General features: G+C 39.4%; 1 protein-coding gene across 1 annotated transcript in view; it reads right to left on the bottom strand.

Moving 5' to 3' along the window:
* The window catches only part of PEX14 (peroxisomal biogenesis factor 14), a 79,448-nt gene that overhangs the window by 6,694 nt on the left and 45,515 nt on the right, over nucleotides 1-27,239 (bottom strand). Inside the window, exons 4-7 of the mRNA XM_052792017.1 lie at nucleotides 11,647-11,769; nucleotides 4,655-4,740; nucleotides 1,977-2,079; nucleotides 617-714 (exon numbers count right to left, since the gene is read on the bottom strand). Coding sequence (XP_052647977.1) covers nucleotides 617-714; nucleotides 1,977-2,079; nucleotides 4,655-4,740; nucleotides 11,647-11,769 — 410 coding nt within the window. The remainder of the gene's footprint in view (nucleotides 1-616; nucleotides 715-1,976; nucleotides 2,080-4,654; nucleotides 4,741-11,646; nucleotides 11,770-27,239) is intronic.

Raw genomic sequence — 27,239 nt, 5'->3', positions numbered from 1 at the left:
TGGGCCACTGTGTGTCACTAATGTGGGGCCACCTGTTACATTGAGATGACCGAAATCATTGAAACAAGAAACCAAACAGTAAGAATGTTTGGCCATTACCTGGCCTGGTATCTGAAAAGGTGACTTAAATACAGTACTTCAAGTATGTGCTTGGCTGAACAGGATTAAGTAATTGTTTTGACGATGGACAAGGGTACAGGAGAAATATAAACATGTAAAATTACATATTACACACAAATAAAACCTCTGCACAACTGGCCTTTACCTCATTTGGTCAGTGGACTAAACAGCACAATTATTTCATCTCAAATGCAATGCAGAAGATACAGAGCTGAGAACAGGTCTGAGGTCTCAGACACACAGGCTGCATACAAAGCTATATAGCAAAGCCCTCTCAGAAGTTAGATATATTTCATTGAGTACCCAATTAACATCCAGTGCTTTAAACAGACCACCTATGGAGAAGTCAGATGCAGAGAAACTGTCTGGGGATATGACAGAGCTGAAGGCTGGATTGTGAACCTAATAAGGTGCTTTCCATGTGCCCACAAAAGAAGCCATGCATGTTCCAAAGAAGATGGTGATGTTGTAAACGTAAAGAGTTGAAAGTGGATACCTTAGAAGCAGCCAGTTCTTGGGTGAGCTCCTGGATTTTCTGTTGTTGCTGGATCAGCAGTTCCTGGACAGCTGCTAAAGTTGTCTGTAACTGAGTCACTGTGAGGGAAAAAGCAGGAGAGCGTTAAACTGAGATACATGCACGTATATGCACTCACACACGTCCTTCCTGCTGTCTAGCTACAAAGATGCCTCTATTCCTACTATATTTAATTTATCTATGCCCGCCTGCTCACTTTAATCCATATGATTTATCTGCAGTACGGGTAATCTACCTGCACTGCATCTAACCTCCAGTATTTCTAGTTTATCTTTCCATTGTATAGATGTCTATAGCCCACAGTATATCCGTCCAAAACCTCTCCCTTCTAATTATATTGGTTTATGATTTGTACATCTCCCTGAACTTACACAATGTTTGTATCATTTATCTATCTTGGGCCTCACACAGGCAAACACTGGGGCTAGCTCCAATCTGGGAAGAGGCTGGTCTCAGGATTGACCTTAAGATATCATGAGAAATGAAAGATGCTTTTCTTCTCACCCTCCACTAAAAAGTGTAATTAGCATCCTCCCACTCTCAACCCACCAGCTCCTTCAACCCCAACATCTTTAACAAACTTACTGCTGAAAATCATACTTTTTTCCATCCCACCAACTGAATATACTTTGCACTTTTCCCCTTTTATTTCAAGTGAACACCCTGTATTCCCCCAGCAAACACTGAAGAACAACTCCTGGACTCCAACTCCAGCTGTAGGAGAACTTTTTCTACTTTGGTACTTTATCCAAAGCTTCCAGGCAGTAAACAAGCTGATAAAATAAAATAAAATTAAAACCTCTATTGGTGTGACAGGTAACAGCTAATCCAGACCATCATTAGGGCATCGGGTAATGAACAGACACCCTATAGAGTCAATAACAGAGAAGGTGGCTAAGGTCAGGAAGGCACAGTAATTACAGACTCTCCTGACCCTTCCTCGGATTTTCAGATGGAAGGTGGGGGGGAAAACACCAAAAAAAAAGCCCCTGAAAACATCAGAGAAGCAGAAATTAAAAATGAACTTTACAGCCCTCCGAAAGGCTGTCATTTTATTCCCCTTATTAATATTCTGAGGTTGGGAGCCTTTCCGTAAAAACATAATTAATTGAGGCCGCGCCGACAGTAAACAAGCAATTTCAAATTAAACCGAAATGACGGCGGCTTCATTTGCAAATGTGAACAGATTCTCAGAGCAGATAAATGAAGTCACCACATAAAGTGGAGATGGAGGGAAAGAAAAGGGTGGGAGTCTTGGCAGAATGGAGGATACAGGGAGAAAGGCTTTGAGGGGTGAATTGATGGAGTCATTAATCTTTACCTGTCTGTGTCACACTGCCACTCATCTCAGAAATGTTTGACTCAATCCTCTGAAGTTGTTTCCTGTCTTCTTTGCCTCCCATGATGAGAGGAAGCAGGTATTTCTGCATGGAGTACAGAAACTTTTTTAGGAAATAGGGATATGCAAAGTGGTCTTCCTAATCTACCTTGAAACATCCTTAAAGCCCACACCCCAAACCTCAGCCTTTATCACAGAGCCAGTGATCATTTATCCACACACCTGGCTGAGAAAAGAAATTCCCTCTACAGCAGGTGTTGAAGTTGCAGAAGAGAAGATATGAGTTCTGCGGTTAAATTTTTGGAGGTGCTAAAAAACAGTTCCTAACTCCATTTAAGGTTTCCTGGTACAGCTCTCAGTCCAGAGAAACGTCCATCACATACAGAGTACAATTTCAGATCTTATGCTCTCAAATATGAACACACCGATGTGTCACAACATCTGAGCTACATCCACGAGGCAAGAAATGCCAAAGTGGGAAGAAGAGAAGAAAGGCCCAGGAAAGGCCAGAGGAAGCACAAGCCAGGGAATGAGAGGTATTATAAAAACTTTTGAAACTTGGCAGGGGAAGGGTTACAAGTCACAGGGGGAAAAGCAGGGATCTGGAGCACGGGGAACAGAGAAAGGAAATGGAGCAGTTAACAACAGTAGGAGAGAACTAAGGATCCAGGGCTAAAGGAAGTGAGAATCAAGCTAGTACAGGATGGGAGGCAGTTCAGTGACACTGTACACAGCCATGAGATCTACCTCATTCTGCCCTTGCAGAGGATGGACTGCATCTAATAGGTCACAACTCTAACTACCATGGGTCCTTCTGCAGCACTGCTCCTATGAAGTGAATATGCACTTTAACAAGGGCATATCCAAGCACAACATGACAGGTGAAAAAAATGTGAGAGAAGGATGGTCTAGGATGTGGAAATAGTCCTGATAGTGCCTATCAATTCTTTTTCATCCTGCCTTTTGATCCATGTACACCCACTGCAGAGGCATACATACAGGATGGCTTCTGAGGCAGAGCTGATTATCCAAACTGACATGTGTGGGACAGCCTTCTTTTACACTTAATAGCACCAGTTTAAGATTTCAGTGTCGCTGTACACAGCCCTTACCTGCACAAAGCACATGTACATATACATGTTTACACTCAGACATTCTGAAAAGCAAAAAGCTTTTGATGACTTTCACGAACAGTTCTCTCTTAATTTTCACAGAACGCACATGGGCAACTATGTTGTATCCTAGCATCCTATCTTTCATATAAAAATCACTATTTGCAAACTCCCTCAAAATCCCATGAAGGGCAGAAGGAATTTATCAACTGTTTCCAAAGATGTCTTACTCCTATAAAAGAATATGGGTCTCTGCTAGGCACACAATATGCCTCATGAGGTTTGGATAGACAGCAGAGCAAGAACTGTAAACAAAGAATACAGCATTAGGATATATTAACAGCATGAGTGACATTATGCCAAAAAAAATCTGTACAATCATCAATATGTTTTAGATACGTGTCATTTAGTAAGAGCAATATGTTCAGGTCTGCAAGGCCCAGCAGCTGTTGTCTTAACACCCCTCTGGACACTTAGAGCTCCACCATTCTTTGCAAGAATGAAAAGATCAGTAGGGTTGGCATAACTACTTTAATGTAAAAACATAGGCACTACATATCTCAATAAAAAGCCATTCTCTTAAGTCAAGTAACTTTACTTGCAGAGATGGAACATGTTGCTTCATCTGGCCTCTCTCTCTTAGCCTGAGACCCAGAAAATTAATGATAGGATAGGATAAGAGAAATAGTTTTAAACCAGAAGGCCAACACTTTGATTTGTGAGATAGATTTTACTAAACAAGGCAGTAATTGTTAATAAAAGAACAAACATGAAAACCATCAACCTCTCATTAAATCTTCATCTCTGTCCCCTTTTCAAAAATAAAGCACAACTTCTACTGGACCAAAGCTCTTTACACTCTGCTGTGTTGACCTGAACCAGTTATGTCTTTTTATGTAGCCACAGAATATGATTCTTTACCAAAGACATTATCTAATGTCACTTACCACATTGCTGGAAAGCAAATCCAGAGTGAAAGAGTATATTCAACTGGAGAAACATTGCACAAGAAATAAGAAGGGGCTGCTGTATCTACAGTACACAAGCAGACACACGCTTGCTCTAACTGTTCTAAGCACATTAGAGTAGAACTACAGGATGTATGGCAGATCTGGAAATTAGCACCTTCTTTTCAACATTCTGATTGGTCAAAGAAGATTCTTTCCTACCCAGGTGCAGGAGAAAAAATGGACAAATCATTAGACTGGGGCTATGACAGTAATGTCAGCTGGCCAATGCTGGGAGAATCCCTTTACTGAACTGTGCTCGGTTTCCCCAACTTAAAAAATTCCAAAATACATATACGCAATGAAAATGACCTTGTTTCTAGCAGTTTGAGATCCACTGCTAAAAACTAGTTTTGTTTGCTTGCCTCTTTTTGACTCTGCATTTTCATGTGAAGTGTCTACATTACTCAAATACACCAATGGCAGTGCCAGTAAGAGCAGAGATGCTTCACCAACTTGGAACCAATATGATCATTTGGACACAAACAGCATAACGTTGTTCTCTCAGAGTACAGTGTAAGAGTAGCGAGGGAGATATTACCTTGTAGAGCTGGTGGAATCCAAAGGCAATTCCTGCCATTATGATAGCCAAAGCCCCATAATCTCGCCATCTGGAGCCAGGTGGACCTAAAGGTCAAAATCAAGAAATCATAGTCAGAACTACAGGTAACAACATTTTCATACACCCATTTTATCATAGAAAAGAGCAATGAATAATACCAGTTCTGCTGTTTCTTAGCAGGCATAGATTTACTGAGCAGGGGGCATTAAGATGCTGGTACTCACTCAGGTACAGTGTGCAGGCTTCTGGCCCTAGGACATTAAAACATCTCTCCAGACCTCTAGCATTGACACTGGCCTTGCACAAAGTGTCAAAGGGAGACAAATCACAGCAGCAATTAAAAAAGTTCCATCAAGCTGGTTTGCTTTACTCTTTCCTTGCAGAAGGCATGCTGAACCCTACTGCACTTTCCCCAGATAACTGTCTGTGGTGTTAGTACTAGCTAAGGTTAACTCATTACTTGAATACCAATTGTTTTCCACTACCATAATTTTTGAAAATGGGGACAGAGCCAGAGACCCAGAAGAGTGCAGAAAAAAAGAAAGAAGGAAGTGTTTTGAGAAAGAAGATAAATCTATCAGGGCAATAAATGGGTTTATGAACACTGTGTCAGCAATTACGGACCATTTCAATATGGAAGGATCCAGTGTCTTTCAAGCCTGAATTACAAATAGGGACCAAAGCACACATAAACAGCAGAGAGAAAATATGCAATTAAATATCTACAGAGAGAGGTAAAGAAGTCAATATTTAACACACAATTCTGCACAGAAGCTTAGAGATTCCACAGAGCAAAGCAAAGATATGGTATGCTCTGCTCCTTCAAGCAGAATTAGAAGATACCTGTAGTTTTCCACCAGCTTTATCCTTTCACCTCCCTCGCAGTTCCCTTAACGAATCTTGTACTGCCCCCAGTTTTCTTTAATAATAAAGAGGATGCAGAGTGATCTTTCCTAAAGTTCAGTGGCAGGATGTGGGCAGAACTGATGAGGTGGAGGCCGGTGTACAGTCTCCAAACAGAAAGATCCAAATCTACATGTGACCTACAACGTCTCGGAAACGCATTCTGTTCTCCAGAGTTTCAATTTAGGCTTTCAAAGGGAGGCTTAACTGGCTGAAATGGCTGGAAGCTTGTCTCCTTTCTGCTTTGCTCACCTATTGCCATTTTTCCTGTTGCTGAGATCTTCTACAGGCATTTCATTGCGGGAGTTACTCCTAATCCCAGCCCTCAGGCTCTAAGACAAGCACTGGCTCTCAAATACTGGCACTCATTGATTCTTGCTACATTTTAGGACACAGCTCCTCAAATTATGCGCTGGCTAGCAATCTGAACAAATTAAAGCAGGTCTGTCAGAATTGGTGAATAGTGTCACCAGCAGTATTTTGGGTTGCTGCAGTGGCAGTTTTGGAGCTTAGGCACATGATCAAATTATCATAACTTTTTAACTTAATGAGTTAACACACGTCAGCTAAGCTGCAGTAACTGGCTGTGTACATGTCAGGATTTAAAATGATTTCTGGCTAATCTTGCTGCAAACCCCAGTCATCCATCCCACTTTCCCCTCCTTACTCTGCTCCCACTGTCATTTCTGGTATCTGAAGTCTCTTGGTTGTCCAGTTCTCTGCCCTGAACTTCTGACTAAAAATATCTTTCCATGACAACGCAACTCATTCCAGGCTGAACTGCCTATTGTAAAGGGTTAATTAATCTCAGAGGGTGCGTGGGTCCAGCTGTGCCCTGTCCAGGGCAGTCCTTGACTGGCTGTCCATAACTACCTCCCAGCTGCGGTGACCTCTGAGTAGAAAGCAGAAGCACCTGCAGGACCCTGTCCGCTTTGCCCTTTCACCTCACTCATCTCCACCTCCATTCCTCTAATGCTTGAGCTAAGAACATTTTATTGCCCCCTGGTTTTCATTATTAATGAAAAGGGACCAGAATGATCTTTCCTAAAGTTCAGAGAGTCTATAAAGACAAGAAGCTGAAATGCCATTTTACTCGTTTTAGAGATGTGTGAAATAATTCTGTCTTGTGGCAAAAAAAAGTGAGGGGGGTGGAGAGGAAAAGTGAGGGAGGGAGGGATGCAGTAAAGGCTCTGCATTGACCACATCAACTTTACGATGTTATGAAGAATGTCACAGCTCTGCCTAAAATCCACATTCAATCTTCCTTTTTCTCTGCAATACTCTAATCTAACGTGGGGTGGAGAGAGGGTTAGAAGTTTCTCAGTTGTAACCTCAGTGCTAACACTGACTTTTTTGCGTATCCTCAATTTCCCCACTTGTAAAACTGGAATAAAATTCAGAGAAAGTGAAAAAGCACTCATAGCCCAGTTACTCTTCAGTTTAGGCACCAGGGAAGCAACAAACCATTCTATATGAGACCCTCAAAAGGCAAATGGAAGGGACACATACATTTTCTCCAGCTGTAAGTCTGTGTGTTCTGTAAGTACATTTAACTTCACAGCAGCAACTGTAAATTGCACTTCCAGAGTAAACACTTACTATTTTTAAGACCCCCCCCATTCATCTCAGAATTAACTTTCCTGACATCAATTAATTAGGCCTTGTGCATCCAAGTAAGGTCAGCCTCACTAGTATCCACATTTAAAACCGTAGAAACTGAGGCTGGAAGAGGTGATTTTCCAAGAGAAAACAGTGAACCCATGGAAAGGAGTTGGGGAAAAAAAAGTTTGGATTCTAGTTACCATTTTTAATTGTAAGAGAAAACATTCTGTATTCTACAGCCTCCCACATAATGAAGACACAGGGGTGGGATAGGAAGATCCAAATGGCAAGAAAAACAGTCACTGGAGCTGATTTTTAAGCAGGTGTAAAATCTGCACAAACCCCCATAAATGGAGACCATAAATACCATGGTGAAGAACACAGACAATACCTAGATGATAAGCACGCAGCTTTGCACACCTTGCTTAGAAAATCCCCTGAGTTTGCTTGTAATTATAGGGGTTAGAAAGGTAAAAAAAAAATAAACCCAATTAATCACTTAAATATTTAAAGTCAGATTTTTGTCCTCACTGCTGGATTAGTATATTTCACAATGCCAACAGCAGACAGCCCTGCTTTTTTACTGGGGGTTCATTTTAGAGCATGTTTAAACTAGTCAGATTGAGTGATGCTTCCAGCAACTAATCGCATGTCAAATAAAAGATATTTTATGTAATAAATTACTGCTACAAGTAATTCAAATGTCATTTATCAGTTTTATTATCAGTCAGGCAAAGTCTTGTTTCTCTATATTAATCAAATTCAAGCTTTTTTTAAGCTTTTTTTTAAGCAGTTTTGACACCTCTTGGCAAAAGTACAAACTGGAGGGAAGGAATTGCTCCTCCAGAACTGGAGGAGAAATAGTAGAGATGGTATTGAGCTGAAATACAGTGTCTAGAAACTTAATTCTTGCCTCTTCCTCGCAAAAGTTATTATTGTTTCTCTTAAACCAAACCCAGGAGGAGTTCAGCATACAAGAACTATGCTACTCTGAAGGCTTATAAATATGCTTCTTTCTTGTTAACTCTTCAAGAATAAGAAAGTACTTACACAGGTAACAGCTATTTCCAACAAAACATTAGAACATTAAGTAATACCTATACTAGCAGTTCAATTTGTACAAAGGGAAGTGCTTAAGTGGTATGAATTATTTCCTGCAACTTTAAAAATTAGAACAGACTGAGTTGACAACAGCAGGAGATCAAGCAAGTAAAATCAAAATTTGTGCACAGGATTTATTGCTCTGACTCACAAGAGTGGACATCTTACACTGGAGTTGCTGGCAAGATCACCAACTCACCTGTTTGCTCTTACAGCTGAATAAACTCTTTGAGTTGGTTGTGAAGCCATCCTGAACTTCTGTACTCGTAACCCAAAGATTTAACGTAATTTTTAAGCATGAAGTAGCAACACCTTGTGGGGAGGGCGGACAGAGAGAAATTAGGTTTCTTAAGAGACAGCACAGTACCCTCCTCAACTGTTTCTCCTTTTTGCTCTGTGGGGGGTAATTCTTTCTCTCTAGTTTTGTGACGTTGTGCAGAGGTGTCAAAACTACTCACAAAAACCTTAAAAAGAACCAAAAAAATCAAACACAAAGTGGTTCACAGTCTTCAAGACCTATACTCCAGAAGATCAGATGCTGCTTCACAAGAAACTCAGATGTCTTCTTTGAGGAAGGCAAATATAGCTCATAATCTTTTTCAATATAAGTTCTTCCAATATGAGTTGTTCCCATCAACGAGTCAACTTACAGATTCAGCAGTCTACCTATCTCATTAGTCCTTTAGATATACTTTTGAACTTCAAACCTTGAAGCATTCCAACACTAGTGTCATGAATACTCTTTAAGAAGATAAGCATTAGAGATAGACAGAAAAAGTAGTATCTATCTTTCTCTGTACACGACAACTCCTGACAAATCTGTGAAAGATAAATTGACTTAGTAAACTATCACAGAAACAACTGTCCTGGAGCAGATTTGGACCTATTCAGAAATATTCATTACAGGATTAGCATCCAACTGATGAAACAACCTACAGCAAACAAGGCACCTTGAAAGAGCACTGAGCCACTGCACAGTCTCATCCATCAGCTCTAGAGAAATTCACATACCCTTTTTGCAGTTCTGATACCATGGAAAACACTTAACAGGAAGACACAAAGATGGATCCATCATTAACACCACTGGTACTACACCAGTCAAGGACTAGAATAGGGCACAGATGACACCTAATCAAAACAAGTATTTTGGTCACATGAATACCATGTATATTTAGCTATTTATTCTTTTTATACATCCATTTAGAGGTTAAGCTTAAATAGAAGGTCTACAAAGAATGGCTAGAGAGGGGAGGAACAATACCTAATGAACCTGTTGTCACCATTTCCCTGATTTTGGGGGTTGCTAAAAAGGACTGGCTCACAGGCAAAAGCTTTTGGTTCAAATTATTTAAAAAGCACCACTCAGATCACAAAGCTAGAGCACCAGTTTCCAATTACAACCCCTACAAAAGCTTTACTTTGGTGGTATTTTTATTTACCTTTGGTTTCTGAGCATTACAGAATGATACTTTCAGACTTCTCTTTGGAGCTGTTACTGGGAACATTTTGATGTATAAATGTTAGTTAAGATTCTTACCTAGTAAGAAGAGATTGGGAGCTGGTACTTTGAGGAAAGCCAACATAGTAAAAGGAAAAAAACAAATGTGATAAAGCTGCAAGGGTTTACAATGATGACAATGTTTTCCAGTTTGAACTGCATACTTCTGTCCTGCCCTACTCCTATTAGTGGAATACTGTAAAAGAAGGGAAGATTAACTCTTCCAATATTAGGTTGTGATAAGAGTTAGCTGAAGGAGCAATGGATAACACTAAGAGGGATATGGCACTGTTTCTTCAGCAAGAAAGCATATTTTGCTTTTCTGGCTTTTTCTGTGAACTATGGCAGACAGGTATTAGCCCAGGAGGCAGAATTCAGTCCTGGAGTTCACCAGCACACCTAATACAACAGTCAGAAATATTCCAGTTCTGAGCCCAACACCATCACAAATGTTTTTATTCCCAAACTGTGCCAAACCAGAGTATTTAAAAACTCAGAAAACAAGTCTAGTATTGTCTCTAGCAATAGCAAAACTATGCCATAAACTAATAAACAGAGCCCTAAGTGGACAGTTACATTGGTCATTATCTGACCTAGAGCTGCTTACAAGCAGTATCAAAATTCTATTCTTAATACTTGGCAGGTAAGTGAAGTGATTTTCAAACTGCCAGACACACATGTGAGCTGAACAGCTTCTTTTGATGGATTTTTAATGGTGTGTACTTTGGTTTTTATTGTTTGGAGCTTAGATACTTTTTTGCGAGGTTTGTTTTAAAATGCAAATATATATGTAAATTTTGAGTCTACACAGATTATGTTGGGACTTAAAAAATTCTTTGAGAGTGTATTTTGTACACAAAATCATACAATCACATCCACACAGTCTACACAGAATTTCTGCTGTCACTCCTCAAATTATTTAAGATTGAAGAGAGAAAGTTTGTTAAAATTAAGGATCCATACTAACTGTTTATTATTATTTGTAACCTGACAGCACTCTTAAAACTCATTTATGCTGGGGGTCCATTGTACCAGACCTTAAACTCACACACAGGAAGTTACAGACTAAGTCCTGAAGACCTTATATTCTAGCTTGCTGTTCATGCTGAACATACACCTCTTTCAAGTAACTGTTCAAGGCATTAACTGTCAGAGTTCAAGGAATATCTGGATGATGCTTAGTCATATGGTTTAGTTTTAGGTAGTCCTGCGAGGAGCAGAGAGTTGGACTCCATGATCCTTAAGGGTCCCTTCCAAATCGAAATATTCTATGATTCTATGAACTGATTGGTTGCCTGACTAGTTAAGAAAGTAAGTCCTCTAACTAAAATACAAAACTTTGTGATGATGTCCAACAGTTTATCGAACAGAGTCCACTGTTGCAATAACCAAAGATGTAATAGTGTTGCACTTTTACAGCACCTTCTATCCAAGAATGTATCAGCTCAATCACATATTAATGATCTAAATATTAGAAAATCCTACTGATGAACGGAAGCATGACCTTAAGTTTTAGAAAGGAAGACTGAGTCCTATGTTGACTAAATGCTTTTTTCAAGTCCCTATAGCGGGTCAGAATCTAATTAGTATTGACTATATACCTTCAGGTCAAGAGGTGTCATAGGCTAGTATGTATGATGTTTGTTTGTAGATGATGATAATTTGTATCTCATTTTCCTTGTGTAATATGATCTTGTCATAGGCATCAACAACTATGAATTGCATTCAAAGTAACATTTGGTGTCTGATTCTGACAAAAAGTATGGCATTAGTTGAAATCTAGGATCTGGCGCAGAAATCTCTGAAATTGCTGCAGAAATCACTGCAGAAAGCAACAGGACCAGATGTTTTTCAAAGTGTTACTTACTATACACCACAGGGTGAGAGGGCTGAGTTGGCACCGACTGTGTAGAAGGACCTGGGGACTGTGGCTCATCCGTGCTTGTGCCCGACTGCTGGAAAGCCAGGTCAATTTCTTCATCTGTCAGGCCTGGGGGAGCAGAGGAAATGAAATCAGTTTAGCACCTTTACCCACTTGATGCACGCATAATTAAATTCTCAAGCCAGGCAGAACCCTTTCAAGCTGCAAAGAATTTTGGCACTGACTTGAGCAGTAATGCCTCCCCAATTTTGGATTCACTGGAATGTCTCCCTCTCTCTTTCTCTGTTGCAATTTAACCTTAAGCGACAGAATATTAGCCTCAACGCTGCTTCCAAATGTGGCTCATTCAATTTCCTTAATTTATCCTTGAGTTTATTGCTGCTTTTGAAGTAGCTTTCTATTGCAATTCTCCATTCTTCCCCCGAAAAAAAGATACCATCAACTGCAAATGTGGCTCATTTTAATCTGTAATGGTGTAAAAAAAAAAAAGAGGGGAAAAAACTAACAATAATGCATGAAAACAGACAGGGAAACAAAAAACTAATTATTGGGTTAGACGACTAATTAGTCTAGATCGTTTCCGAAGACGGGAATAATTTGCTTTATTTTATGACAAATGCAGAAATAAAAAGAAAAAATCAGGACTGACTGTGATTAGTATGAATGGGACACAGAATGTAAGGAGGAAATAAAACTATAACAAAACAGATCAAAACAAGGCCAAGCCCAAACTTTCAGCTTAGCGTTGCCCCGGCCTATTGCTGCATGATTAGATTGCCCTAGGGCAGCCTGGTTTTTATTTCACACAGAGCTGTAGTAATACTGCACACATGGTACACGTTGGTGCAGTCACTCCTGCCATCAGGAAATGCCAGGATGACCATCTGTAATTGGCCACAACATATGGAAAGGATTTGGCCAACAAGGGGGGAAAGAAAAGCAGCTAAAGGATTCACGATGACCAGCATCTGTGAAGAAGGAAGCACAGCTGGATTATTTTTTCCAACAGGAGAAAACATCCTCTAGAAAAAGAATGTAGTACTCAGATGGCAACCATGATGTGGGGCCTGGACAGCTGTGTATTATTTGTTGTTATTCTCCTGCACAGAAGCAGATAGAAAGCCAGCATCCCTACTATGAGGAACATGTGAAGTGATTCAGGACCTTTTACTATACATGCAGCGTGTATGCAAAAACATTCAGAAAGGCTGGAAGTGAGAATATAGATTTAAGGAAGGAGATTTAGAAGAGAAGAGACAGACCACTTGATTCTCACACAGTTGTTGTAGAGACTGAGCACAGTGAGGAAAATGGTATGAATATGACAGCAGTGGGAGAAAAATGGGGAAATGCTTTCTCTCCACCACCTCTACTCGAGATCCATGAAGTATTGCTGGTAGGCGAAATTCCTGAACTTAATCCTTTAAAACACTTTGCTTTTTAACATTACGGGGAGATACAATACAGAAAATGGCCAGGCTTCTGAGCATATTACCAAGTTTCGAGAAATTTTTTCAGGATCTTAAACTTCACTGCATACTGGGGGTCCAGACAGAACAATTTGTTGCACAAACAATATTGCCAGAAATAAATATGCAAGTCTGTCTCAGAACTGTTATTTAATATCATAAAGCACTAACACAGTGCTTCTGGTATTCAGAAGGCTTTATAACCATTAACGGATCTTTTTCCTATTCCTGTGAGTATGTGAGCTACTGTGAGTTCCTGTGAGATATTATTCTATCTACTCTACAGTGCAGATACTGATGCACAGAGAAGTTAGATGGTTTCTCTAACATAACGGAATATTGTGAGTGTCAGAAACAGTATCAGAAATCTGAAGTTCCTGATCTCTGGTCCTGCAATTGGACAAAATCACCCCTTTACTTGTATTTGATGCATGCCTCAAACAGTAAGGAACCAAAACCACACGTAACAGTATGGAACAAGACCTGCAGTGAGAGTAATAAAAGGCACACGAACAGAATTCAGCCTACTGTTCCAGTCACAAAAGCAATATTTATGGTGTCTAATCCATGTTAAAAAGCAAAGTCCTAATCAGAAAGAAACTGTTTTAACCAGCTGCTAATTATCCAATGTAGGAGAAAGCATAAACAGATGCCAACACTGCAGATCGCTAGCAACTATGGAATTTTCATAAAGATGGAGACAACATTAGCTGCTGGCTGCAAATGTGGCTCCCACTAGAATAGGGCATTTTGTTCTAGTGCCACACAAAGACAGCAAATCTGATAATATTTAACACTTAGAAATGTACGAAAGTTATGGAGGATCCTTACTTCATTCTACAAAAGGAGCAGGAAACAATGCTTATTGTTTCCTAACCATACTGCCCCTTCTATTCTCATCCTGTTTGAGAAAAAAAACTAAAATCTTTTTACAGATAAAATGCACTTCTAGGATTATTCTGATCTTGCCAACTAGGGACACTCAAGTATCACTGCTTCCATTAAAACCCTGCTGTACTGTGATGAAAAAGCTGATGTGAATGATAGAATGATGGGAAACCTTTCACATTTGAGTTCCTGGTTTGAATCCTGTGCAAAGTAGTGCAAATTAAAATTGTTATTACTTTCCTGGACTACTCTGCTACCTTGTGAAGTGGTCTTCTTCATGGTACTAGTGGCATTATACAAAAGAACATCACAACTACATCCCTTCTCAATTATCAGAGGAGAAGACTGGGAGTGCCATCACCTTGAAACACCCCCTTTTTATTCATCTGAACAAGATGTTTTTAAGGCCCTGTCATCTTGGCCTCCAAGCATCAAGGGAATAATTTCCCAGAGCTGATTCCTTAAGCAAATATATGGAGTAAGTCTGCACTGCAACTAGTCACCTGTGGATTCAGAAAGATACCTGTCTTCATAGTTGTCATTTCTCACACACGCTAACAAAAATGTACAAGATATTCGAAGACTGTCCACAGGAAATTATAACTAACTCATCAAAATTCCCTTTGGACTGAATTTTTTTCTGATTCACCACCTACACACATGTATGCACACAGTCTGAGTTTTCCATGCCCCAAATTATTCAACCTCGATATATTAATTACATATAGAAAAGTAGGAATTTCTAAACCAGATCAAAGTGTCATCTGTTCCAGTATCTCACCTTTTTTTATTTTATCACAGTCCCTCTATCACAGCATTATATAAAAAAGTATCCATGGTCCATTCATTGTTCTAATCTAGCAGGAAGTTAGTAACCCAAAGATAATATCACTTCCCTTGGATGCAAAAGCAGTGACATGAAAACTGGAGCTTTGCGTCTAATATAACTCTCAAATAGGTATGCCAAGAAAATCACCTCTGTTTAACGGAAGAACTGCTCTAAATCCACTTTCTCAACACTTTGGAAAATGAACATTTTAGTTCTTCTGGAGTTGCAGCAAGATCAAGACCATGCAGAATGCAAAAGGTTAAAAGGAACAATAAAGGAAACTGCCAATTGTAAGTGAATTATATTTGGCTTTGAAAGCTGAGCCACGGCTATATTATAAAAGGCATCTCTTTGCGTTGTTTACCATCACCCTGACTAATGCAGACCTTTTTTTTTTGTTTTAAATAATCTCATGCAAATTAGACACACACTTCCTTCCAGTTGATTGCTATCTGCAAGGAATAATCTAACTGCAGAGGGTACTGAGCAAGGACTGAGCTGAGGAGAAGGATGCAAGGAAACTGTCTTCATAGCCCTACAGAATGCAAACCTATTCCCTTCCCCCAACCATCCATTTCATTCCTCTACAGCACCACAGCCATTGCAAAGAATTAGTCATAATTTTCACAAAGCCTTAAAGTTTCCTCTTCAGGCTTCAGGGTGTTGATTTGAATAATCCAGCACCCATGATTGTTTTGCACTTAAAGGTTCTTGCTGACCCTCTTTTGTGATTGTCACTGCTGCCACTCAATTTTCAGGGATCACTCGGCCTCTCTAAACTGTAGTCAAACACAGAATCAGAGCAAGTCAGAAAATAAAATGGGTTGTCACAAACATCTCTCAGTGCCTGCAACTTGGGTATTGTATAAAAAGCTCCTTTGCCCAAGAACTTTTAAGACTTGACTGTGTGTTTAAGCCCTTTTATAATATCTACTACTATTTAATGTAAGGACCTCATGTACATCAAAATACCATTCCTCTTATGACCTCTGAGGTAGAGGAGTACTTAGAGGAGCGCTGTTATCCATATTTTACAGATGAGGAAGAAGTGAGACATACAGGTATGAGAAGTGCTCCAAGGTCAGAACCGAACCTCTGACAGTCAGGAAACAAAAGTCAGGAGATGTGAGTCCCAATCTGTTGTTTTACCATAAACCCATTCTTCTCTATTTTCTGGATGAAACACAGTAGCAGTAATTGCAATGCAGAACCCTTGCATGAGTTTACCTAGATGAGCCACTTAAGTTTTTTCTTCTTCTTCTCTGACACAGGGTCTGACATTTCAGTGACAACCCTTTTTCCCATCCCATCCACTAAGCATATCTTTTTTTTATTATATTCCTCCTTGCATTGCTCAATCCAGGAATTCATGCAAGATTTTCACAAACTGAAGGCAACAGTAGTTTTAGGGAGAAAATTTCTGCTTAGGAAGAAATTCAGGATTCTGCCATAATAGGGAAAGGTGGTGGAAAGAATTAAGTTCCTTTTGTGGGTTTCCAAAGTCAGCTTTATTACCACTGTGACAGACCACCCTGGAGCAATCGTCACACCTACCCTTTTGCAGGGACAAAAACAAAAGGCAGGGGAGGGGTGCGGGACGGGGGGTAGTATCTTTTGTTGTTTTCCTCACACATGCACACGCTTTCTATTAAGAAAAAAACAAAATAGAACTGGACAACTTGTTTAGCTACAACAACCTATCTGACTGCCTGGAGTTAGGGCATGGTATCATATGACTAAAAGGAAGAACTACTGGTAGACACCCTGAAATAACATTACACTCCTGTTCCCGGAAGCCACCGAGTCAACTCTGCTCAGAAAGAACATGGCCACATTTTAAAAGAATCATCATAAAAACCTTCTGGGATCTGATCCAGACTAATGATTCCACCTGTTCAGTCAGTTACATGCAGTGCTGGGTGATTCTTTTATCAAATGTTTGTCCTATATCCTACTCTGTGCTTAGGTGAACACATTTCAAAAAGGTCAAAAAGGCATAGTCTCCTGATCCATTTTCTTTCATACATCTTGGTTCATGGGGCACTCATGAGGCTGAGCCCAACCCAACATTTTAACAAAACCTAAGGTCTCAGAAACATCGCTCTGTTTTTTTTTACCCTTCATTCACATTAAAACACTATATTTGAATGTAAACATCCTGCTGCTGCACTTCCAGCTCAAACTTTGTGTAAAGGAATCCAAACATCAAAGGGAAAATGACTGGTCTCAACTGTCAGGCCGAAAAATGCAGAAATAAAAGTAATTTGAAAAGTTACTGAAAGGGCTTTGAATTCTTACAGCTTTATTCATCTACGAGACTGTTAATTATACAATTGCAATCTTTAAGAAACATACACCTTAACCCATCAGGGTGACTAAACAGCAATCAGAATGGATAAAGGTGCTCTAACCTCAGTTGCACAGCACTAAAACAAGGAAGGAAAACCCGACTGACAGTACAATGCTAAGGATTACAGTGAGCCAACCAGGAAGGAAAAGGTTAAAATAAAAAGTATTTTGGCATAACAAAGATAAATAAATAAATAAATCTGGCAGCAGTTTCTCTTCCTGGCCAAGCTTTTTGGAGTCTATAATAAAATGAAGTGTAATGGAGGAGAGGAGGGCAATGTCAGAGGGTGAGGGTTTGGGAGAGAGGTTGTTAAGTATCTCCCTCTCCTCAGCTGTGTTTACTCCATTTACAGGACCCCAGGTGATTGATAGACAGACAAAAGAAAAGCAAGCAGATAGTAACCCCCCTCTGGGGGCATCAGTAAAGGGGATAACTCCTGACATCATCTAGAGCCCCAAACTCTCCTTAGCCACTTGTAATTAAAAAGACAGAGCAAGATATGCAAACCAGAGAAAAAGTAAAAGAGGATTTTTTTTTTATTTATTATTAACATTTTGTTGGAACAGTAGAGTGCAATAAGGACTCTCAGAGCCGTTAAAAGTCGTCGGGTGACCTGCAGACCCCTATTTCCCAGAGCCTTGTATAAAATTGAATTTTTTAAACATAAATTACACGTAATGACGACACTGTAAAAACTAACAGTAATGGAAAGCTGTGCTGTATTTCATTAGCCTGTATTATTCCGTGCCACCTGATCCAGCCGGGCCTTGTTTATGAGTTAGTGTGTTAGCAGATGCCGATGGAAGCATTTGCTTCGACCTTGCTCTTCTCATTGGGGCATGAAATTACGACGGCAGCACCTTGATATTACAGCCATAAATACAGTAAACTGCAAATTTAAGCCAACGGCTCCTATTGTCTCTGAACATAAAGCTGATCGGTATTTATTTAAAAGGAGAACGAAAAAAAATATTATATATCACCTTGTTTATGGGTCCAGTCTCCCCCCCCTTCCCCTAATCTGCCTTATTCACTTGGTTAAATACTAAACAAACAAACTAAATCCTCCCTATTTTCTACTGATTAAATATTCTTATGAAATGAGTATTGTCTTCAGAAAACTGGATCAAAGTATTTTCACTCTGAATAAGAAAGGGCAAGCAACTTGCTTAGCATGTCTTGGAATGGAAAAAACAGGAACAAGTACTACAACTTTTCTTCTCTGTTTTCTGTATATGATAAGTTCAAAATGTAAAATGAAAAAGTTGCTTCTGATCACTCATTCACGTTTGTGTGTAACATGTATGTGTATGCACATGAGAAAGAGAAATATGTTTCCTTCCAGTTGTTTTCTATTAAAAAATACCTCCCTTGTTAATACTATTTCAAAACAAGGAGGAAAGATATAGGAAAAAAAATTGCAGTAAGATTAATGGGAGGGGAAAAAAGTGCATAGGATTCCTTCTCTGAGGCAGCAGACATCAGGGAAAATGCCTCATTCTCCTATAGGCATTTTGGGTAAATACCCCCGTTCACTGACAACATACCCACTAAAATTTATTAGAGGGGAAAAAATCAAACACAAAGGCAAAAGGACATTGTAACATCACAAAGCATATCACAGCATAAATCACAGCATTGTAAGTCAGTGCAAAATGTATTTATTTCACTGGTAGTTTCAAGGCAGGGAAAATACAGTTTCACTTGTAGTAAGAGAGGTCAGGTCTTCCTATTCTAATGTAAAGTAAGCTCCTTGCTTATATGAAGTATGTTATCTCTGTTCCACATAGAAAAAAAGGAAGGGATACCTTAAGTAAAAGGTCCCAATACTAAGCTATATATTTCAGGGGCCAAAGCACTAAGAGGAGAATACGAGGAACAACATGCAGGACGAAGTGGCTGGATAATGGGACTCAGACTTGGGATTCTGAAATGCAAAAGTCCTATTAGATGCAGTGCTATCACAGCGTTACCAGGATTTGGATGCCTCGTTTTTTAATTAATCTATAACAAATCTTCAGGTAGCAGACAGCATAATTCAACAGGCACAATTTTTGCTTCACAAAAAGCTCAGATTAGAAAAAAGGCAGACAGCAATATGACTCTAAATCAAACAAGACATGTCCAGAAGACCTCAGTAACCTGAATTACAGAACCAGAAGTTTTGTTACAAAGCCCAGTTAAATTCCTACACAACAAGCATATGCAAAACACAGTGAAACTTCAATCTTGGGTATCTTCTTCCAAAGATCTATTACAGAGTCATTCTACGAATAACATTATCAGCAAAAAAGACAGAAGAAATAAGTCTTTCTGTAACATAAAAATCTCCCCTTCTAAAGACAGGGGGAAATTTTATTTTATCATCATCTATGGGTTTTATTTTTAGGTCTCTTGCCTTCACCTTTTCCTTTCTATCATCATACAAGCAGAAGAACAGTACCTGGTAGAAAGCCTCCTTTGAATGGACAATGGTAAAGTCCACCTGTCTATTGCACCACTAGTGATGAAGAAGAGACAACGGATGTGACTAACTGGAAACCAATGTTGTAACACGGTAACACAGGACATCCAATTCAGCCAGTACATGACATGAGAACACTACATAGAGAACAAACACCTCTGCATATTTGAAATTATTTCAAATTAGTATCTACCTTGGGGTTTGAAGGCTTTGAAGACTCTATGCCAGGATGCCAATTCCAAGGTAGTTTATCAGCAATAGAACATAACCAAGGCTCTGACATATGTTTAAAAGAAGCCCATATAGGGCAGAAAGTCCAGATAATGGAAGAGACACTACTCTAGTAACCACAGTGCTGTCATAATTTGTTATCACAACTGACAACCTCCCTAGAAATAAGACTATGCATTCAGAGAAAACAAGCATTAGATACACTAAATGGGTAAGTTTCCAAGCATACCCAACCTGTGAACTGGCAAATGCTTGCTGTTATTCCTGCAGAGAAACAAGTCTCATGGTGATGGTTCCTGATCCTCATTACTTGTATTATAATACTCCTTAGAGACCCCAAAAGGCATTCACTGTGCAGGTATTGTGCCAGGTACTGTGCAGAAACAGAGTAGAAGGCAGTCAGACCCAAAGCGTTCAACAGTCTATATGAAGGAAAGACAGGTTGGAAAGAAAACCACTGCACACATAAATGAAGTAACTTAGCCAGAGTACACACCAGGTCTATGAAATTTCCTTTCTATTAAATTGGGAACTACAACAAAAAACATTCTATAAAGGTGAAAGGATATTAATTACTACTACAAGTTCATTTCCAGAAGTAGAACAGTTTGGTACACAGCACTTCAAAAACCTAGAAACTAAGCTTCATTACCAAAACTTACCACGAATTTTAAAAACAGCAGTGTCAGAAAACATTTGTGCTTCAGATCCATTTACTTTGTGTGAAAGAAAAATATTTTGTTAAGCAGCTTGTTGAGCAATAGTAACAAAATGATTGGCCTTTGGCTACTCTTTGATCTGTGATACTATCTTTAGGAGCTTTTAAGGAGAAAGCCAGAGGTTGTCTTAAATTCAGGTAAGGTAAAACACTGGCAATATAGGAGGTTTGGTTTTGATCTACCTTCAGAACTCCGATTTTAAACTGTACTTCCAACAACTTGAACCAGCACGTCACAAGAATTACAGCAGTAAAGTAAAAGGAGCTGGCCTGAAGGATCTACACTCAACCAGACATCTGTAACTCCAACATCTCCTTTGTTATTGCAGCAAAGAATAACCAGGCCTTTCAGTGGTATGGGCCAGAATATGGTCCATATTAGATTTGACCTAGCAGACCGGCCCCTAAGGTGGAATAACTCCAGATTAGAAGTCACTGCTGAGCTGTTATTACTGGACTATGCTGGCCTGCAAGTCTAGAACCAGACTCTCTTTCTCCTCAACTCAGTGTTCAAAAGAAAGGAATTGTGGAAAAGAACAGCAATTTCAAGCCATTATAGGGAATTCTTTAACCAGATTTGTCGGAATATTGGAAGGATTACTTGGTTTTATACATAAGAATGAGAAAGTCTGTCCTGATGCACCATTCCCAGTTCCTTGTATTACTCTGGAATTACTGATTGCCCCAAACACACTAACATCTGGATATTTTCTATAGTAGACAGTACCTGTCAGAGAGTAGCTTCTGCAGACTAAGATTAACTGCAATGTAAAGAGCAACTTGCCTCAATGTTATTTATTTCCTCTTTTACTTTCACAACTTTAAACTTTAGAAAGGAACAAAACAAACCCATTAGTCCAGACTTATCACATGAAAAATCATATAAAGTGTATACCAAATAAAGTTTCAGTGTTTGAAGAACACACAGAACGGAACATTGAATATGCAGTACAACAGTGCATACTGTGCACTCTCTCTGTCAGGAAGTTGCTGTAAGGAGCATGGAGAACAGTAGCTACAGCTGCATGTTTCAAAGAAAATGTAAAAATACATGGAGGTATGTATGGGAAAAATATATGGAAATGTAAAGAAACCAACACTGGGTGAGGAGCCATGAACACAGGAGTCTAAGTCCTTTTTCTGACAGTATTTTCTCACAACCTTATAGAGTGTCTTTGCTCCTCTAACCCAGTTTCTCTAAAGTGGAATCAATGTTAGACACCTAGGAGTCAGGTATCATCGCACTGAGAAGATAACCTCAATTAAGGAAAATACACCTAAATACTACATATTTGATTATTATGGTACAAATGTTTCAGGTAAATCTGGTTTGCACTTCCCCCAGAAAGACAGAGACGCTAATACACTATTATAAAAAGACATGTCAGCAAGTATTCATTACAGATTATAAATCACCCTCGTTCTTCTTTCTTTTGTTTTAGAGAAATTTTTTTACATGCCATTAAAATATTGTTTGCTGAATGCTACTACAAAGCTAGCCACCTGTAAAATTAAAGGCTGATGCTGCCAATAACAGTGTTGAAATACCTTCTGTTTAAAAGGCAAACCTACTTTGTAATTTTTAACACAACTGTATAAATATTTCTCCACCCACCCTTCACAATTTTGTTGGTTACATCGCATCCATTTAGACAACAACCATCTATGTCATCACGCAGGATGTTAATCTTGGGTGGAGAAGAAAGAAACAATAGCAAATGAACTTTTAAGAAACCAAGATTACACATTCAAGCAGGGTCCTTCATGATAAGAGTGAAGACAAAAAACATTAGAGGACAAGTCAACAAAATAGCAGAAGTTTCAAAAGACCATTTTTCATCTTTTGGTTTGTTTATTGTTATTTTTTTCTCCTCATGTGCCTTCAACAGCTCTTCAGAGTTCTGGAGAAAATTAAAGGAGTCTGGATTAAACGCCCAAAGGACGACTAATGCTAACAATACTAAAAATAATGAGGTTAAGTGGTGGAAAAACTACGGTGACCACACATGGAGAACTGGAGTGGTAAGGTAGAAAAGGAGTTTCATCATTGCTCCCTCCGGACATGCACAGAACATACTAACTGCTTCTAGTTCTCTAGGGTTCCGATTACCATGCCAAACACACCTCCAGAGTTTCCTTATTAGTATAATAAAAAGCTTCTACACATTTGGGTTCTATTCCCAGCCTTGCTATTGACCTTGTGTAGGTCATTTAACCTCCATCTGCCTCAGTTTCTACATCTGTAAAACAGGAATATTATTACATGCTATCCTTTGTAAAACGTTTGAGACTGACACAATTACCACGTACAAAGACTAACTGACAGTTTTGAGAATCTATACATACATTATATGCATTTGAGCTAGGTAAGGCATTTGCAACAAATAATTTATTCAAGTAACAAGTGTATCCTTTTTTTTGTTCTTGTAGATCATCTTTGGAAATACTTCCAGATTTCTAACTCTCACCAAACTACACAAGGACTCAAATTCATGCTTTGCTTTGACTGGCTGCTAAAATACACGGCATTTCTCTGGTCTCCTTTCGGTCAAGTGTTGCCCTCAAAATCCAGTCACTGGAGTTGAATGTTCAAAACGGAAATACTGAACTATCTATTTTTTTAACACTGTCTGCTGTCTTCTAGAGCCTCACAAAAGTTCCAGCCCAGGAGTTAAAATGGGAGTGGTGACACAGAATTCACACAGAAACTGGAGTGAAGATTAAGAAACATTTATGGGCATGTTCCTGCAACATAACACAAGTCAGATCAGTAGGTGAGGCAGCTGAAAACCTCGCTACTAGTATCAACTCATACTGTATGAGGATAGCTCCTGGAGTTCCAGGACTAGGAAATACTCCCTAAACAAAGGAATCATCTCACAAACAACAAGGGAGCGAATAAAAACAGGAAGATACTCCCTTCTGGGCACTACATAAGAATGTATCTCCTTTCTGGGGTGCCCAAAGAGCTTTCCACAGAGTCAGGGTCAACGATGAAGGGCCAAGGACGCACTTTGCAGATCCCTCTCTCTCCACATAATTTTGCACAGTAGTCTTGAAGCATAGGAATCAAGCCAGGCACAGGTAGGACGACACTGTTGCAGGAGAAGCGACTGTTTGATGTGCTGTTTAAGGGGCAGACCTCTGAGCAGCAGCTTCGCCCTTGGTCCCCCAGGGATGACACAGCCCCCACGCTCCTGAGTGCCAAGTCCAATGACCAGACAGAACAACTTACCCTTTACTGTCACCGCAGTAGGTGAAGCTCACCAAAAGGACTCCAATTCTTTTCTTCCCCCATTTCCTCCCTGGTTTTCTTTTACTGCTACTCCTGTCTGTCTCAGGTGGCCTAGCGTGAAAAAAGCTCTCCTTTTGTGATGCAATATCTGGGACCAGGTGAGGCCCTGACTCTGCACATAACCTAACAAATGGGCAAGAGCAGCTTGTGTTCTTATTGACAGTGCACGTGCTAGTAAATACCAACCTCCAGGGTATTCTCAGTAAACACACAGCCATCCCTAGCTTCTAAGATACACACACGCGCGCAAGCACTTGCTTTACCCGACACTGAACTCACACCTCACAAACAAATTATTTAACTACTCTATCCCCCAAGGAAGACAGTGATCATTTCAAATGCAGCTCCCTGCTCGTCTCTCACATACACGCAACGGCCTGATAGGTTAAATGCTGCCATTTAATTACAGTAATGGAACCTGCTATTTTTTGGTTCCCTTGAATCCTCTCTCACTCTCTTTTTTAAACACATACAGAGTCATCTTTTAAACATGTATTTTATATTTCTGAGTTTAACAGCTGCATTCTTCTGGTTACTTGAAGAGCAGGAGCAATGATATTCTGATACTCTTCTCTGTATCTCTGAGCAGCTAGCCTTCTAAATGCTACCTAAAAAGGAAGACAGGTTGGGGGAGATCCTGTAAGAAGGGATACACACTAACACTGCAGAGGCCAATCTGCCTCTTCATTTACTTAGATGGTTTGCGTTGATGTTATTGAAGAAAACTAGCTTAACATCTCCCACCCCCCCAAAGCAGCTGGGACCTGGAGAGGATAAACACAAAAATGCTTTAAGTAATTTTACTGAAAATGCTATAAACATCAGCACATCACACTGACACTATGGTTATATTTATACATATGACTGGAAGTCAGAATTATCTAACTGTTCTTAATATACCTGACTCAGTTTCCCTATCTAAAATGGGGATGCTCTTTCCTCTGTTTCCCACTGAAATTTGGAGTTTGCAAACTGTTTGGAGAATGTAAAGGTCTAACGAAGAAGAATAAATGTAATCAGAAGTACATTAAATTAATCTTATAATCTTGCCGTTCCACAAAAGGTGTCACACGCTTAGTCAGTTAATATTTGTAGAGTACTTAGAATATGCAAAGTGGTACAGAAATATGGGATATATGTTTGTTAAATTCTTGAGCATGCTGCAAAACACTTTTTCTTCTTAAGTGAATTCAGGAAGGGGGCTGTAGGTGGCCAAAGACTAGAAGGTTTTACAGTTAGTTATTATTGAAGGAGGACACATAACACAGTACTACATGAGTAGCACAATAACTATTTGTAGATTTTACATTTCGTATTGCACAGCAATTAGAAAAAATCCAGAAGCAAAGCATAAGTACTTCCAAGTCAAAATAAATTCTTACCTATGCTAAGGCCACAACACTCCTAGAAAAATACCCATATTACAGCTGTCCTCAGCTTTATTTGTCCTCTACATGTGAAAAGCTTATTTATTTGTTCCGTAGCAGTTGGCTCACAATCAGCCAGCCAGCCATGCAGGGATATTGCCCGTCTTCATTCTCTGGTACAGATATCCACTGGTGTCTCTTAAGGATGGAATCTTAAAAGGTGAGGCAAGGCAGAGACAAAGACAAATTTAATTTTATCACCATAAAAAGGGACATTTCCACATGGGCAGCAAGGACATGAATATCATGTGTATGCGGGGGCGGGGGGGATTATAAACGCATTTTTGGCGAAATTCAATAAAGCTGATTCCACTGCATAAGGTCAGCAATTTACTTTTAAAAAATGATATGATTGCAACTTTTAATATAACCCATGTATTTGCTGCAAGATGCTCTAGAAGATTGTGTAATGTAACCACCCGACCTCTCCACAGGAGCAGAGATCACCCCATTTACCCTTTATTGTCTTGCTAAAAGCAATGCACATTTGCACGGTATGACAAAGTCAACAGCTTTTACTTCAGAGAGCCTCCGATTTCATTGAGAATGAATTCTCTGCTCTCTTCCTGGGGGAGTGGAGTCTCGCTTTGACGAGGTTCCATCAGAAAGAATAGCAAAGAATGAACCAAAAACTAAATTCCCCTTTTTGCTAAGGAAAGAATGATTGCACTCCAGATTAAAATTAAGAGAGAACAGTGTAACAGAAAAGCAAACAGTAGAATTTCATGTTCACGGGCACCCAAGACATAGTTTTAAACAGAGTAGAAATGTTGTCTAAGAGAACCTAGAGAATTATCTCATACAGGAACTTATTTTATCTTTCCTAGCAGGAAAGTATCATTAGGTCTGAGATGGATTTCAGCAGAAGAGCAACACAGATTATCCTAATTACACTCCTTGTTTTAGCCCCAAGAGAGAAGGCTGTCTCTTTAGACTTAGAATGCGAGGTTCATTCACAGAGCAGATCAGGAACTGAATTCCTTTACTTGCTCCAGGAAGACTGTGGGGAAACCCTGGGCTGGATGACCATGAAGAGCAAATTCCTTCTATCACAAAAATATTTTTATACAAATGTACATAGATCTCTTCAACTGTCTCAAGGTGCAGCTTGCTTCAAAGGTCAAAGCTGCAGGGCTGGATTAGGATTGCACGCAATCTGCCTGAGCCTTGACATTCTGACATTCTAAAGTTTGCAGCTCTCCCCTCCCATACACAGCTGACGGAAGTAAATTCTCAACCTCTCTGCAAGTGTGGCTTTTACTGCAGCAAGCAACTTCAAAAATCACACACTGCAGCACCAAGAACTCCAAAACAAGCATATCAAAGCAGTTTATAAACATAGCTAACATAAATCTTACTAAGTCAATAATGCAAAAGTGGTAATTAACCCCATTTTACAGATGGGCAAGCTGAGAACAAGTAACTTGCCCAAAGCCAAGCAAGCAGTCATATCTCAGATCTCCAATAACTGCTCTTAGATTATAACTACAGAAGTGACTTTCTTTTGGCACTCTGCATTTACTTTCACTTGAAAACATAATAAATAAATTATTAAATTTACAGGTCAGAGTTAGGGTCTGGGTCTTTTTTGCCTATCACTAAGGCTAACAATTTCAGGGCTCTGAATATAACTGACTATTTTAGCACTGTATTCTAGAATAGACTTCAACTAACTCTGCTGTAATCATATTGTTTTTCAATGCTACCAGGAATGGAAATATTATTTTGACAGTAAACAAGGCAGACATGACTCAAAACACACTCGCTGAGCAACAGGAGTTAATTTTGCAAAGCCATTTTTAACGGCTCTTTTACATTACATAGTTACTGTCAGATAGCCAAGTGGAGAGACATCATTAAACCCATGACATTCCAATTATTTGTTAAAATTAAGCTTACAACCAATA

The sequence above is a fragment of the Harpia harpyja genome, chromosome 7 (genome assembly GCF_026419915.1).
Source record: "Harpia harpyja isolate bHarHar1 chromosome 7, bHarHar1 primary haplotype, whole genome shotgun sequence".
Taxonomy (NCBI): domain Eukaryota; kingdom Metazoa; phylum Chordata; class Aves; order Accipitriformes; family Accipitridae; genus Harpia; species Harpia harpyja.
Note: the sequence above shows the minus strand (reverse complement) of the source record. Positions and strands in the feature narration are given on the sequence as shown.